This window comes from Podarcis tiliguerta, assembly GCF_965153285.1.
Source record: "Podarcis tiliguerta genome assembly, chromosome: 6".
Taxonomy (NCBI): Eukaryota; Metazoa; Chordata; class Lepidosauria; order Squamata; family Lacertidae; genus Podarcis; species Podarcis tiliguerta.
Window position 1 is genome coordinate 33,354,847 of NC_139539.1, and position 16,525 is coordinate 33,371,371.

Below are 16,525 nucleotides of genomic sequence, written 5' to 3' on the forward strand. Positions count from 1 at the left end.
TCAGAACTCTGGAGAGTGGCTTCCAGGCAACATAGAGCATCTGTGGCTACCCTGCGGCCCTACAAATGTCACCGAACTCCAGCTCCTACCAACCCCAGCCAGCATGACCAATGATCAGTGGTGATGGGATTTGCAGTCCAGAAGGCCTCCCCTATGTTGCGCCCATGGTGCTGACCCATAGCTCTCATCATTCCTCTCCATTGGTGTACTGGCTGCAGCCCATGGGAGTTGGAGTCCAACACCAGCTGGAAGGTCAAAGGTGATTTAAACACCTTTTTTCAACATAGTCAACATGGACAGCTACCCGGGTCATTCTGCACACTCTTCCACGGTCGGAAGAGGTGGCAGGGACTGCACCGCTTCAGACGGCAGATTGCCTTTTCATATTCTGACAAGGAAGCAATGCGGAAGAAGAGCTGGGCTCGTTTTCAACCCAGCGTGCAAGTTTTCTATTTGCAGGGAGTTGTGCGTTTGTGGGTTTCCACGTGGTTTAAAAGTGGTGGTGTTTTTAAAGGGGAAGGGAGGCCGTTCTGCCACCTCGCTCTCTTGCACCTGTAGATCTGGCCGCTGATGGGATGCGTGGCGTGAAGGCCTGGATTGGTGCCCAAACTTACTCTGGGGATCTGTTTCCACGAGCGGGGCTGAGCGACGAGGACAGGAAACTGCCGTGAATCCTGCGCTCATTTTGGACAAGAGAGCGAGGCTTCTTCCGGGACAGGGGGCCTGGGGCTGGTCTTCTTCTCCGGGCAGCTGAAGTTCAGGGCGCCTCTTTTCTTGTCCGCTGAGCCCGGGCGAGGGACCCCGAGGCGTCTCCGGCTCCGCTCCGCGCGCGCGCTCCCTCGGCCCCGCCCGGCACCTGCCTCCTCCTCGCAGGCCCCGGCCCCGCCCTCGCAGCCGGGCAGCCACCGCGGGCGAAGGCGTCTGTTAGCAGCGGCGAGCTGTTGGCGAAGGAGCGTGTGGTGCCGCTGCTGCAGCTGCGAGAGAGACGCCGGCCATGGGGAGAGTGCAAGGAGGGATGCGCTGCGTCAAGTTCCTGCTCTTCATCTTCAACTTCATCTTCTGGGTCAGTGCGGGGCGATCGCGGCCGGGGAGAACGAGCCGGGGAGCAAAAGGCTATCGGGGACTACGGGGCTGTGGGAAGCAGTGGTCAAAGAAGCGGGGAGAGATTGAATGGGATTCAGGATGCCCGGGAAAGGCGAGCAGTAAAGTCTGGTGATGGGGCAGAGAGAGGCTGTTTCATAGATCCTGGAGCTGGGACCACGGGGGTCATCTAGTCCAACCCCCTGCGATGCAGGGCTCTTTTGCCCAGCGCGGGGCTCGAACTCACGACCCTGAGATGAAGAGTCTCATTCCCTGCTAACTGAGCTTTCCCGCGCCTCCACTTCATCGGGAAGAGCCAACAGAGTAAGCCTTTTGCTGTCAGCTAAGAATCTTGCTCCTTCAGGCTGCAAACCGACACGCTTACGTACGTGCTGATAAACTGTAGCACAATCCCAGCCAGCCGGTTTCTCTCTCCCCCTTGACCATCCTTCGTTGCACAACCCCCTACTACATGCCACCCTTCATGATCTCTTGAGCCTGCTAGAGCGAAATTGCAATAACGTGGGCTGGTGTGCAACCGCTCTGCCCTGCGCATCCCTCTGCTTCTGATCGCGGGGAGGCTAACCTAACAGCTGCTAGATATGTGGGATACTTCAGAGGGGAAGGACAGGCTTCCTTTCTCCGTCGGATCCTCTCTTTTGTAGATCCTCTCTTACTGCAATGGCTGTTTTGTGCAATCAATTTATGCAGCTATCAAAGTGGGGAGCAGGCAGGTACAAACTGATCCAAAGGAAATGAAGCCGAGGTGTTCAAGTGCAAAGTGCCGTGTGAAGTTAAGTGTGTTTTGAAGGAAGCTGCGTGTTACGGATCATCTGTCATCCTCATCTAACCCATGATATCTCAGTTACAATAAAAAAACATATTGAGTGAATGAGTTACCTTTGTTAGTGTGTCTTTTCTGCATACGATCATCTTTTGTCTTTGGGGCAGATGAGATCATCAGGCCAGGAGAAGTGTCTGTCTCTGCAACCCTCTTGTGGGAAAATGCCTATAACTTGCAAATTGTCTGCACCGACGGGCTGGCCATACGGTCACAGGTTCATGAAGCCTAGTGCCACATTAAAAGCAAGTCAAAAAGGCTGGAATCTACAAAAGCACAAATGCTTTTTGCCCCAATAAGCATGTGATTGTGATGGGGTTTAATGTCTTGCTCCCCTCCCCTGTGGGACATCAACCATGAAACCACTAACAAGTTTCTTAAATAACACTGACATGTGAGCATTGGTTAGAATTCTGTGAGCTTTTCTATTTGTGTCTCCGAGGTGTGTAAAGCTTTGTGGCTTCTTGAACGATTTCCCCCAGAGATAAAGTGTCACCCCTCGCGTGTGTCGTGGATCTTTCGTATGTTTGGTCAATAATGTATTTGCAGCATTTGTGAGCATCCACCCTTTGAGCGATGATTAATGCAGGCCTCTCTTATTTGTGGCATGAGTGTGGACGCCACTATGGCTCTGCGTGGAAGACCTCCCTTTGTATCTGTAGAATGCCCAGAATGTTTTAAGCTGGAATTTCCAAGCCAAGTACAGTACTCTGTGAATACATTTCAATGTCTATCATATTAAGGTGCATGACACGATGGGTGGCTGTAGTTGATTAGTAGGGAATCTAGCCTTTCTTGGTTGTGATCTCCTGAACCTGTGTACAATAAAGGCATCAATGGTTTGCCAGTCTGCTGCAGCGTGTTCCTTTTGTTCCAGATGTACTGAGGCAAATCACTTTTGCAAATATTAAAAGCAGAGGATATCCAGATAAGCAAGCAAGCTGCTTACCGACTCTTGTGCAGAATTGTGTGCACAGAGTGCAAGTGAAAGGCAATAATTTTTAATAAATTCTGACAAGCAATATTACAATATGCACTTTCTTCTGGTGGCTGTCACAGTTCATGCAAATGTACAGAATCTGCTCCCTCTTATCTTTTGCTATTGTTGATGCATCACGATAGACAATTGCCCTCCAGTGCTGTGGAGGGGAAGGGTGCAACTTCAGAAGAATTCAGAAAAGCAGAAGCAACGGGGTGGGAGTTTTTGACATTGAGGTCACAATCATGGGGGAAGGGAAGCCTTGTTCTTTTCCACCCCCTATTTTGCTTAAATGGCTGCTAAAGATTCCTTGCTTGAGTGGTACCAGCTGAGAATATTCAACCTCTGATAATGTCTTTAGCTAGAACCATCATCTGAGCAGGAAAGGTAAATTCCCAGAGACTGTCATCTAAAAAGGCCCTAAAACATAGAATCATAGAGTTGGAAGGGTCTCCAAGGGACATCTAGTCCAACCCCCTGCAATGCAGGAATCTCAACTAACGCATCCATGACAGATGACCATCCATCTGTCATGCCATTGGGAAAGGCCTCTATTAAAAATGGCAGACCCTAAGAGATTTGCTGCCCTCCTCGATCATACTTCTGATGTATCCCCTGTGTAACACCAGCAGCAGCCTGCCCACTTCTTCCATCAGTGACTGGACAGGCTATACGGGAGGGGTCGCCAACTGTTTTGGGCACAGGGACACAATTTTGAGCGATATATAATTGTAGAGTTGGATGGGGCTCCAATGGTCATGTAGTCCAACCCAACCTTGGGCACTGCTCTCTCCCTTCTTGCTCCCTTCCCCTGGATTGGCTCCTCTTCTCACCACTTGAAGACCATGCCAAGCTGAAAGTTGGATTCAGTTGATTTAATCTGAGCCGTGAAAAGCACATAGAGCTGAAAGACAAAGTTCCTCCTCTTTTCAAGGCAGAAAAGGGTGACCACTCACCAAGAGGGGCAATGAATGGGGGTGGGGGACACTCAGAGGCTTCATGGGCACTTGGAAATACCTTCAAGATGCTACTGCACCCAAGATGCCCTTGCATTGGTGACCCCAACCATACATGCTCCCTTGATGGGCAGGATTGTTGTGGAAGCCTGGCAAGATGAAAGCCAAACAGTGCTTGCAGCTAGCTTTGACCAATACAGCTAGAAATGAGTTGTCTTTTTCACCATAAGGAGAGCCTGTGGACTAATTATGTCGGGTTGGCCAGAAGTTTGTTTAAAATCTGCATTCAAGTTGCTGTTTGGGTGACTGGGCTAATTTATCAATAATTTGCTTTTGAAGATGGCAACAATCTTTAAAAGGTTTGCTTCTTCCGTTGCCTAACATATTATTTGGAGAACTGGGATCTTCTTTCTTAGAAGTAGTTTTCGGTTTCAGCATCTCTGGCCACATGGTGAAAGAAACTGTCACTGAGGGTATTGTAGGCCATGTAATGAATACAAGTTTGCTCTTTATCTTGTTAGCCATAACTTCTCATATTTGTGTATTAAGCATACCAGAATCTTGTGCTCTGCTGCACACTGACAAGAGTCTTTCCATTAGTAGAGATGTTTAGCCCTGAATTCCAAAAGAATAACATCACTTTAATTGCTGGTACTCTAGTTTATATCTCATCTAAGACATCTCTTAGATCTGAGTACCAACATCAACCCGCCCGTAGAAGAAAATAGCTCTTCATTGAAACCATAGAAACAGCAAAGGAAATAAACAGCCACAATGGGGCACATTTGTTTATCCTTGACATTGTTTTGCTATCAACACTTTCCCAGAGCTGCGTGGTTCTCTGTGCCCAGGCAGTGAGGTGGATTGCTAATCTAAAAGGAAGCAAAAAATAAATAACTCTTAAGGAACAGCTTGGGACTCTTCAATTATGGGCACACTTCCATGATGGCTTAAGAATGTCCATTGTGCATATACACTTCTATAACTTTACATAGACTCAGAGTTTATTTCAGTCCTTCTAAGGGCATCATTCCTTCATTTTGAAGGAGGAATTTGTTAGGTCTGCTTTTCACAGCAGACTAACCAAACTGACACTCCCAGACGTGCTTGTGAACTGGAATGCAACTCCCAGTTGGATTTTGCACTTATCCGGATTTTGTGAAGCGGTTTTGGTGTGCAAAAAGTGTGCACAAAAATACTTATTTTATGTTCAAAATTCATATTTTCTGGGAAATATGTTCCTATTTTCTGAGAAAGTGCAAAATGTGTACAATTTAAATGTGGATTTTTTATTTTTATTTTTGCATTCTTTCCAAAAAGTCCATGCAATTTTGTTTTCAACTTTTTCACGTGGCTTTCATTGTATATTTTTGTTTTTTATTGCTGTAAACCACCATGATTTTTTAATTGCATAGTAATACATAAATATTTTAATGGATAAATAAAATGCAGTAGAATGGACCTGTGACTGCGCATCATTGAAACAAAAATTAGGATATTCAGTCCATCCCTAGCAATGCGGTACACCAGGAGTAGGGAACTGGAACTGACTGGTAGCATGGATCCATATTTCATACACCCATGGGTCAAGTTTGACAGTGGGGGCAGTGTTGTCCACCTATCAATCACCTGATGTTTCGCTGCACAGTTTGATTCCAAACTGCATGGGCAAAAAAAATTCTGCACAGCACTAGGGAAGCCTTTTGCACAGCATTACTGAAGCAGTGACAATCAGCTGATAGCAAGCACCACAAAGCCCATTTTATCTCCCTCCCACTGGGCAGATGGCTATGGCTTGGCCAGAACAAATTTGCAGGCTAATTGGGAGATGCGGTGGACCTAAGTAGATCTGCAAGACAGAGCTTTCCCATCCATGCAGTACACATTAGGGAGATAAGTATCATCCATGTGAAGTTCCAAAGCAGCATACAGTGGTACCTTGGGTTAAGTACTTAATTCGTTCTGGAGGTCTGTTCTTGACATGAAACTGTTCTTAACCTGAAGCACCACTTTAGCTAATGGGGCCTCCTGCTGCAGCCGTGCCTCCAGAGCACGATTTCTGTTCTCATCCTGAAGCAAAGTTCTTAACCCGAGGTAATATTTCTGGGTTAGTGGAGTCTGTAACCTGCATATAAATAACCTGGATACAAATAAAAAATTTATTATTATTTTATTATTATTATTATTATTATTATTATTCAGCATGACTAGCACATGGGACAAGTGAAAATGATCTTTTAAAAAAAGAGAATCCTACCCCCAGTGCCCATGTGAGAGGGCTAAAAATGACCAACACCCACCAGTCACAAAATAGCAATGCAAGGGAGGAGATGGTGACAAATGAAGGGGGAGATTAATATAAGCAGCTAGCAGCTGGTGACATTGTTTACTGTTGAGATCTCATCCTTCTTTGAGAATTGCAGAATTCTTTGCCATGGCAATCTCCATTCTGCTTTCCTCAAGCTAAGTATAGCCATTGTATCTAGACATTGCATAACCTCCTCATTTTAGGCAGAATTTGCTTATCCTGAGGTTCTAAGAAAAGCAGAAGCAACTCATCTGTGCCCCCACTGCTGAGAAGCCAACATTGTGGGTCCATTCCACCAAACAAGTGGCTTTTGAAGAACTAAATATGCCTCTCCTATCATGTCTTCCCTTTTCGTTTTGCACTTGACTTTCACCCATGCCCATTCTGACACTGCTAGTTTCCCCCCCTCCCAGATCCTTTTACATTAACAACTTCTCCTATAAAAACTTTCTTCCCTGTTCTGTTCTGTTATATTATATACACTGCTCTGTTATATATACACTGAGTGGAATTCAACATTGTTCCATGACAAACATTCCATCTGCGCAAGTGTTGGAGTTTGCCAGACTGTACAATCCCCCGTCTCCCCCTTCCCCATGCTCTTCCAGGGGTTCTCCCAAGACCCAGCTAAATTTGGGAAACACAGGGCACACAAGTGGAGGAAAATCCCATTGAACAAGCAGAAGTTCTTGCACAGGGCTTTCCCTGATGGGGTTCAGCCAGTGAATCTCACCCAGTATATTTTCTTTGCCCTTTGAAAATGGGGTGGTTGGGGTTCAAGCCTGCAATGCAAATTGCATCCTGAACATGAGTTACTAAAGCTGCTTCTGACATCTCATTCCAAAGAAACTTCGAGAGAAATGGAATCCCAACTGTAGTCCTCAGTTTGCTCAGCTAGTTCTGCAAATTAAGGGCATTTGCATAATTGATTCTGCTTCTGTTAAGGGCACTGAATCCCTGCCCCTTTGTTAGGGGAAATCCGGCATACTCCTCATGGTTTCTGATGCTCCACCAGGACAGTCCGTATTATTTTGATATTATATTTACAGTCATCAGGCCTAGAAACTTGATTTTTGGAAAACAAATTAATAGGCTGAGGTTGCCAGCATCAGGGGTGGACTAGGGTGTTTTAAATTTCAGCAGCGCTCTGTGTGAGCCCAAAATTTGGCAGCCCCCTCAGCTCTTGCTTTCCGTTCTGCTCAGTTCACTAAGTCATAATTGTGACATCCTGCAGCGCCCCCTGTTTAGTGCCCATTTCAGTGGAACCAGTCACACTGCCCTAAATCTGCGTCTGCCAGCATTCTAGATTGAGCATTCCAGCTTTTGAGCTTGCATGTATGCTGTGGTAAACTGCAGAATTCTCAGTGGCCCATCCCGTTTCTTCCCCTCAGCAAGGCATGCATACATGGCACTGACATCTGACTATCCAGAGGCCTGTCTACAGTACTTGCTGGTGGTAAAAAGGGGGCGTTTACTGCCTCCTACTCAGTAATTGCTCCATCCAGCCGTTTCGGTTTCAGGATGTTGTTGGCCTATCATTTCTCTGGCCTTGTTTGATCAGTCAGTTTCAGGTTTCCAGTCAGCATTTGCAGGGCCAGTGCAAGACATTTTGGCACCTGAGGCAAACCACAAACGGCACCCCTCCCCTTTCGCCAGGGAAGATGGGGTGAGTGAAGCTCTACATCAGGAACAAGGAGAGAATGAAGAGCCACACCAGAAATGAGGGGCAAATAAAGGTCTACATTGGGAACTGGGAGGGCGGAGACCAGTAGTGCCTCCTATTCACCAAGAGGCCACTGTAGAGGCGGCACTTGGGAGGCTGCTGAAGAGAAAGCAGATCTGGCCTCCAAGGAGCATGCCACAGATGCCGCTGGCACCATAGCAGAAACAGCAGGCAACACACTCCTTGAAGGCCTGATCAGCTGCTCCTGAGGATGCTGCTTCCTGAGGTAGTCACCTCACCTTGCCTCATGGGTGGGCCGGCCCTGAACTTTCAACCTGAGATGCTTTCAAGCCACTGCAGTCTCTCCAGTCTACCAAAGCTTTCTTTAGGGAAGTTAAGGAGCACTGTATATTAAATGGAAATGACTCTCTGTTAAAAGCACTCAACTCACCTGTCCATCATGCAACTATTTCCAGTGGCATTTCTGTCAAATTAAAAAAGAAACGTGTGGTTGGAGGCTTCTCACCCACTCAACAGCTCTTGAGTTCAGTATGTAGAACCTCTTGAGTTCTGTTCTGTTCTCTGCTTGGAAATATAGTTGTACCTCAGGTTAAGTATTTAATTCGTTCTGGAGGTCCGTTCTTAACCTGAAACTGTTCTTAACCTGAAGCACCACTTTCACTAATGGGGCCTCCTGCTGCCGCTGCACCGCTGCTGCACAATTTCTGTTCTCATCCTGAAGCAAAGTTCTTAACCTGAGGTACTATTTCTGGGTTAGAGGAGTCTGTAACCTGAAGCGTATGTTACCTGAAGCGTATGTCACCCGAGGTACCACTGTAAATGACTGAAAGAGAAAAATACAGTGGTACCTCGGGTTACATATGCTTCAGGTTACATACGCTTCAGGTTACAGACTCTGTTAACCCAGAAATAGTGCTTCAGGTTAAGAACTATGCTTCAGGATGAGAACAGAAATCGTGCTCTGGCGGCGCAGCGGCAGCAGGAGGCCCCATTAGCTAAAGTGGTGCTTCAGGTTAAGAACAGTTTCAGGTTAAGTACGGACCTCCGGAACGAATTAAGTACTTAACCCGAGGTACCACTGTACAGAGCCATCCATAGCACTAATAGGTTCAGTTAAGTTCTAGTTATGGGTAGGAGGAGGGGGAGGGAGAGAGAGTAACAAACCAGCACTCAGAAGGTGAGTTGCTCACCTTGACCTTATTACATCATGGTAGTGCAGATAGAGTGGTGCAGGATGAAACCATTGGCTCGGATATTTGTAAACAGAATGTCACACCAGTGCTGCTGTGACACAATGGAGATCAACCTCAGCCAGGGCTTATTAAAACTAAATTATGCATTCAGACATGAGTCACAGCACTCTGCATGCACATGGAATGGTGGGACTCTTAACAGCTATTGTTTTCAATCACAGACAACATGCCTGCTCTTTACCAGCACGACTTGAGGGGGGTGTCAGTGTATAAACATTTATTTTTAGATACATGGCAGTTAAGAGTTGGCCACTTCATAACCGAACATGATGAAACATCCCTCACACACTCTTCCTTTGTGTTTCTATAGCATCCCTACAAGGCTGAAATGGCATTATTAACTTGTTTATTAGGACTGCCGATCAGAAGGTCGGCGGTTCGAATCCCCACACCAGGGTGAGCTCCCATTGCTTGGTCCCTGTTCCTACCAACCTAGTAGTTCGAAAGTACGTCAAAGTGCAAGTAGATAAATAGGTACTGCTCTGGCAGGAAGGTAAACAGCATTTCTGTGCGCAGCTCTGGTTCGCCAGAAGTGGCTTAGTCATGCTGGCCACATGACCCGGAAGCTGTATGCCGGCTCCCTCGGCCAGTAAAGCGAGATGAGTGCCACAACCCCAGAGGTGTCCGCGACTGGACTTAACAGTCAGGGATCCCTTTACCTTTACCTAAAGTAAAGCATTAACACTGTTTGGCAACAGTTAGGCAAATAGAGTCACAGTACAGTGGTACCTTGGTTCTCAAACGTAATCCATTCCAGATATCTATTTCAAAACCAAAGCGTTCCAAAACCAAAGCGCACTTTCCCATAGAAAGTAATGCAGAATGGGTTAATCTGTTCCAGACTTTTAAAAACAACCCCTAAAACAGCAATTTAACATGAATTTTACTATATAACGTGACCATTGATCTATAAAATGAAAGCAGTAAACAATGTACAGTACTGCAGTCACACAATCAATCAATCAGTAGCTGAACTCGGTTCCACACCGTCACAAAAACAAAACAAAAAAGAGCCGCAAAGCAAACCGCAAAATAAACAAACCACAAAAACAAACCGCAAAATAAATAGCAAAAACAGATAGATCTCAGCGTAACACTCAAAACAGAAGTGTGGCACTCAAAACGGAGGTGTGATGTTCAAATAGGAAGCGTAACACTCAAAACGGAGCATGTTTGGCTTCCAAAAAAAGTTCGCAAACCAGAACACTTACTTCCGGGTTTGCAGTGTTTGGGTTCCAAGTTGTTTGAGTACCAAGGCATTTGATACCACTGTACACTTAACCATTACTTTCAATTCAAAGACTGTTGAATAGATAACATCATAGTTGGGCCATGCCCTCAGGCTTGCTTACACTCTCAACAGAAATCACTTGACAACTTGCAGGGTTACAGCTCAACTGTCCCACACAGAGCTTCCATGCCACCTCAAAGACAAAACTTTTAAATGGAAGCCATTCATACATTCCACATCAGCACATCAAAGGGTAAAATATCAATTGATGAGCATGTCTGAGTTGCCCTATGTTCCTCAATAGTGTAAAGCAAGTGTATCGGTTGCTTTTATCTCAGTAGTTCCTTTGTTTATTAAGTGTATTTCTTGGATGGATGCCAAACTGCCCCTTTCCCGCATCCTTTCATGTTCCCCTGCCTTAGTGTTGTCATACTAGTGGCAGAGAATGAGGCTGAATGAGGTGGTAATATAGTAACACTTCAGCCTGTAAACCAAGACACTCTCTGCAAGCAGAAAGCTAGCAAGCAAAGCAAGGGGTCGGCTTGAACTCTCTGTTGGTTTTCTATCAACAGGGAGGTTTTTAGATGAAAGAGCTATACAAAGCAATGATCTCCTACCTGCAATCTGACGTTCCTCATTCTGCTCTATGTGTAGACTAGGGCTGCTCCTCAAGTGAAGCCATGGTGATGCCTTTCATTGCGCCCATTTTCGTAGACATCCATATACCTGCTTTTGACATTTTAACAGAGTTCTTCATTGAGAAATAATAGGAAGATTGGCATGTACACATTACCTACAAAATAAAAAAAAACTCTGTCTAGCATAGATATATGCATTTATCTAGGGGCATTAAAGTACAGTTTTCCTTCAGGAAGAATTTTGCTTTTCCTTCAGTGGCATCCAGAATTTATACATTTTTACATGATTATTAATTTCCATATAGGAGGAAGTAACATAGAAGTCTGTCCTGAGAATTTGTGGCTGCTATGAGACCGTTGGAGGAAAGCAATAAAATGAATATGCTGTGTGTAGAAACCATCTTAGGTCCGCCCCTTAAATTTCTTAAGAATGTATTGTATCCCTTTATATATTACTGAAGCTTTAGGAATGAAGGCGTAGGTGAAATGCTCTCCCCAGGGAGGTTTGCCTGGCACATTTATTATATACCTTCAACCAGGCCTTGGGCTGACTAGCATCCTGTTAAATGTGTTGTGAGTGGGAGCATTGTTTTATTTTGTTTTGTTCTTGTTTTTTATGTATTTTCTGTTTTTATCTTGTATTTTTATGCTGTGAACTACCTTGAGAGATCAATGGATGAAGAGCAACATACACATTTTATAAATAATAATATAGAAAATACCCACACTGGGTCCCTTGCCCTCTAGGCTTTGCAATGTAAATGGTAGTTATGCATACCTGGGAATCAAAATGGCGGCTCAGCCTTGTCTGTGGATTGGATGTCTTATTCATTTGTCAACTAATATGAGGAAATGTCCCTTGCTTTTTTCTCTTTCTTAATATTACTGAAGTGCAAAACTGCTCTGGAGATTTAAGTGAAGGTTTCTTGGTGTTGCCAGCCAATCATCATTGTGCAGAGCAAGCTTGAGCTACAGGTATCTTGAGCATTTCCTCTTCCCTAATAGCTGGAAAGGAAAATTGCATTTTAAAAAAGTTATGTCTGTCTTCACCCTTAGTGTAGATATTTAAAATTCATTCATCCCAGAACATTAAAGAAAATGTTTTCTACAAGTGTGCAGCTGTAGGAGGAGGAGGTACCACTGTTAATAACACTGTTTGAAACATTTCCCATAGCTGTCGAACTAAGCTTTTGCCTTCTGGGAACTTATTATTCGTGTGATTAAAATCTCATCTCTTAAGAGTTTCCTCTGCATTTAATACCATTTCCTTGCTACCTAGGGCGGGCACTGCTATGCAGTTCCAGTGATGCGAGGAGACTTTCATTACTCGTTTAAACAATGGCACTAAATCCCATAAAAGGAACATTTTCTGGTGCATGCAGCAGTCAGCAATGGGGTCATGGAAGCAGCTTAAAAAATCAATAGAAGTTGCAGGTTAAAGGGCATTTTCCAAGCTACTCATTTCCCCCCTCTTTTTTGCTAGCAGGACTTTGTACACAGCTTTGACAAATATATTGATCTAGCTAATTCCAGCCTTGCATCGCAAAAATTTGCACTTGCTGCAGCCGCCAGCATCGCCACAGGTGCTCCCAGTGATGTGTTACACCTTTTCTCCTGCTGCAGCCTTTGCCACTAATTAGCACTTTGGCTTGCCTTTGTTTTACTGTTTACTGCCTTTGGAGATGTGTTGATCCTCCTCTGATTATTTATTGCAGAACTTCTGTGCCTTTAACAGATGCATCATAGGAAGTAATCACACAGGAGACGTTTTCTAAAGCACGGAGCAGGCCAAATGTCAAATACCAAATGCCATGCATATACAGTGGTACCTCGGGTTACATACGCTTCAGGTTACATATGCTTCAGGTTACAGACTCCGCTAACCCAGAAATAGTACCTTGGGTTAAAAACTTTGCTTCAGGATGAGAACATAAATCGTGCTCAGGTGGCAGCAGGAGGCCCCATTAGCTAAAGTGGTGCTTCAGGTTAAGAACAGTTTCAGGTTAAGAACGGACCTCCGGAACGAATTAAGTACTTAACCCGAGGTACCACTGTATGCCTCCTGTCGTCTGTCAAAGTATGCCAATAACCTGTGCCAAAGTAAATCTAAAGTGCCTTGGTGAAGCAGGTGGGGGTGCTTTTTGGTGCCGTTGTTGTTGTTGTTTAGTCGTTTCCGACTCTTCGTGACCCCATGGACCAGAGCACGCCAGGCACTCCTGTCTTCCACTGCCTCCCGCAGTTTGGTCAAACTCATGTTAGTAGCTTCGAGAACACTGTTCAACCATCTTGTCTTCTGTCGTCCCCTTCTCCTTATGCCCTCCATCTTTCCCAGCATCAAGGTCTTTTCCAGGGAGTCTTCTCTTCTCTTGAGGTGGCCAAAGTACTGGAGCCTCAGCTTCAGGATTTTGGTGCCATAGACTAACACAAAAGCTATTTGGATTTCTGTCCTGTAGAGCAACCTCCCCCAACCTGTTGTAGTCCAGAGGATCTGGAGGGCACCAGGTGGGAGACAGCTAGGCTGTTTTGCTCTTGCTCTTCCCACCAGCATTGCACTTGATGGTCAGAGCAATGTGGCTCTTCTAGAGTCTGGTGGGAAACCGCCATCTTAGAAGAGGTTGCTAATCATTATGGCAGGATTCCTTAATTGCACTCTCTGATTCCAAGTTCTAATGATTCTGAGATGGCAAATGGGATGAACCCTTTCTTCCTTCTCTGGAGGCTTCAGGAAAGTGGGACGCGCAGTCTTGCGATAAATCTTTTATTCATATTTGGAAGGCTATCAAAGTGCAATGTGTGCTCATTCAGTAGTTCCATAATTTTGAGTTTTTAAATACAGACTAAAAGATCTACTCCCTGGTATTATAGATCTAGCATAGCCAATGTACGGCCCCAGCCAGCATAGCCAGTGGTCAGAGATTATGGGCGCTGCAGTCCAGCAACATCTAGAGGAAGGGGCGGACCTTGGTAATATGCCGCCCTTTTGTGAGGCCATTTGACACCCTCCCCCCAGCCCTCATGGCACCGGCTTAATCTGGGGTTTGGGAAGAAGGCATGAGGCTCTGGCAGGGTCCTAGAGCCCTCCTACCTCCTTCCCAAGGCCTCTTGTCTAGTTTTGGGAAGAAGGATTCTAGGACCCTGTCAGAGCCCTCACACAAGGCTTTGAAATGCACCTTCCTTGGCTGCATACCCGGTGTGTCTGCACCACTCACACTACCCTACATCTGCTTCTGCTGGAAGGCCCCACATTGGCTGTCCTGTTATAGATTGCATCAGAGGGCCTAGAAACTAAGGCAGTGGGGTGACCTTTGAGAGGATATGACCTTTCTGATACACATGTGCATATGATTGTGACTTGTATGGCTAGGTTAACACAGAGACATAGCGTGGGAGGGGGCGTGGGGGCCATGGACCCGGGTGCAATTTTGAGAGGAGGCCAGAAGGAGCTGCAGAGCAATTGATGAAAATTTGATGGATGTTTGTTCCAATTCAGCAATAAATTGTGGTCTTTCCCAGGGAAAGTAGTGGGACAAAAGAAAAAACTTCTCAGACCTATGCCTAGAAATCATGGGTCAAACAAAACTGTGGATGATCCCTGTCAGAAATGTAAGTAACACATGTCAGGAAGTCAGCACAAAAATAAATGGTTTTGTAGCTGCACCTACAGTTTAGCTGATTCCTCCATTTGTATGGTGGAATGAGGAGACAAGTTGAATTTCTCCCAAGAGATTGCTGTGCCTAGATTCCGTTGTAATGGCCCATCAAACCCATTGCAAATTCTTCCCAACTGCTTTCCATTTTATTTTGTTGCTTAAACAAAACTTTAACGCAGCCCTGAGTCTGGTTACGAAAGCAACTTGCTTTTGAATACCATTGGATATTATTCAAAGCAGTGACTCTCTCTGCAGCTGCCGTATTCTGAGAGCATGTGCTTTTCTGTTTGGAATTTGAATATACAAAAGCCTATGGGTGGCCTGCAAAATCCTATAGTGCAGGTCAGCTGCTCAAACCAATATGTAGATCTGTCTTAACTTAAGCTCCACATTTGCTTCCTTCTGTTCCAAGGTTGCTATGTGAGGGGTTGCAATGCTGAACTCTCAGAGCCCACATGACACCTTCTCTATGGACTCATTTCGGTTTTCCAGCAATCAATTTGGCAGCGTAGAGAGCGTCCCGAAACACACACACCCCCCACACACACACATTGCCATCTCTGCAACAAGCTATCTGTGCAAAACCTTCAGGGGACCAGCATGGACCTCAGCACTGATGCCTCCATGTTTATTGACTATGGACATTGGATGTGTATTATAGTTCAAGATTTTAAATATGTTTTAGCCCACCCTTCCTCACAAAATGATCCCTGGGTAGGGTACAAATCCTCACTTGGACATGAAGCAGCCTCTCAGCCAAACCTGCCTCACAAGGTTGCTGAGGGGATTAAATGAGGGGGGGACCAGCTCCTTGGAGAAAAAGCTGGAATATAAACACAATAATTAAATAGAAATCTGATGTGCCATTGTAATGGGGATCTGCCAAGGGTGAAATAGACCATCACTCAAACGCTTAAGGGGCAAAGTAGTGTTGTGAAAAAAATATTACAAAGACACTTACGGCTTTGTTCACACTTCTGTGCATCCCATGCCTAAAAGCAGTGAGGGTTGAGTGGTTTTCCATTTGCCGCATTGCTTTCCCCAAGAAAACCCACTGTTTACTGCTGAATCCACAGAAGAAGAAGACGAAGAAGAAAACAATTGACATTTGTTCCAATTCAGCAGTGAACAGCTGATTTTCCCAGGGGATAGCAGGCAGGAGAAGTGGAAGTGTGGACAATCCCTAAATCCTTGGGACACACCCACCCACATCCAGGGGAAACGGAAATCCTGTTTGAGGAAGGGCCATAGCTCAGTGGTAGAGCATCTGCCTTGGTACACTTATGAACATTTAACATATAACTAAGACCTCAAAATTCCTATCACACATGCAAGTTATCCCAGGTTCAGTCCCCAGCATCTCCAGGTGGGACTGGAAGAGAACCCTGCCTGAAACCCTGGAGAAATCACTGCCAGTCGATGGAGACAATATGGAGCTAAGTGGACCATTGGCTTGTCTCAGGACTCATCCACACTTCACTAGGCCTGCACCTAGAGAGCACAGATCTGAGAGGTTTCCCACTTGTCCCCTGCTTTCTAGGCATGAGCCTGAGCAGTTTTCTGTTTGCCCTACCACTCTGTATCATGGAATCAGAGCAAACATCAATCCACAGAAAAGTCGATTGACGTTTGCTCCAATTCAGCAGTAAAGAGTATGTTTTCCTGAGGGACAGAACAAGTGGGTGTATGGATGAGCCCTCGGTATAAGGCAGCTTGCTGTGTTCCTAGCTTGCTGTGTTCTTGTCCTCCTGCCCTTGGGAAAGTGGGGGTTGGGTAAGAATAGTTTTCAGTGCAAGGGAGTGTCCGCATAATGGAATGTAGGTGAGTGGGAGGACAATGAAGCCTCCTCTACTAGACAGCATGTACCGAGTGTCTCGTAAAGTAAATTGTTTGCACTGAGTTTCC

At 45.4% G+C, this 16,525-nt stretch overlaps 1 protein-coding gene across 1 annotated transcript in view; it reads left to right on the top strand.

The window, feature by feature from the left end:
• The first annotated feature begins 716 nt into the window (after window positions 1–716).
• The window catches only part of TSPAN2 (tetraspanin 2), a 67,383-nt gene continuing 51,574 nt past the window's right edge, over window positions 717–16,525 (top strand). Inside the window, exon 1 of the mRNA XM_083444604.1 lies at window positions 717–1,063. Coding sequence (XP_083300730.1) covers window positions 995–1,063 — 69 coding nt within the window. The 5' untranslated portion in view covers window positions 717–994. The remainder of the gene's footprint in view (window positions 1,064–16,525) is intronic.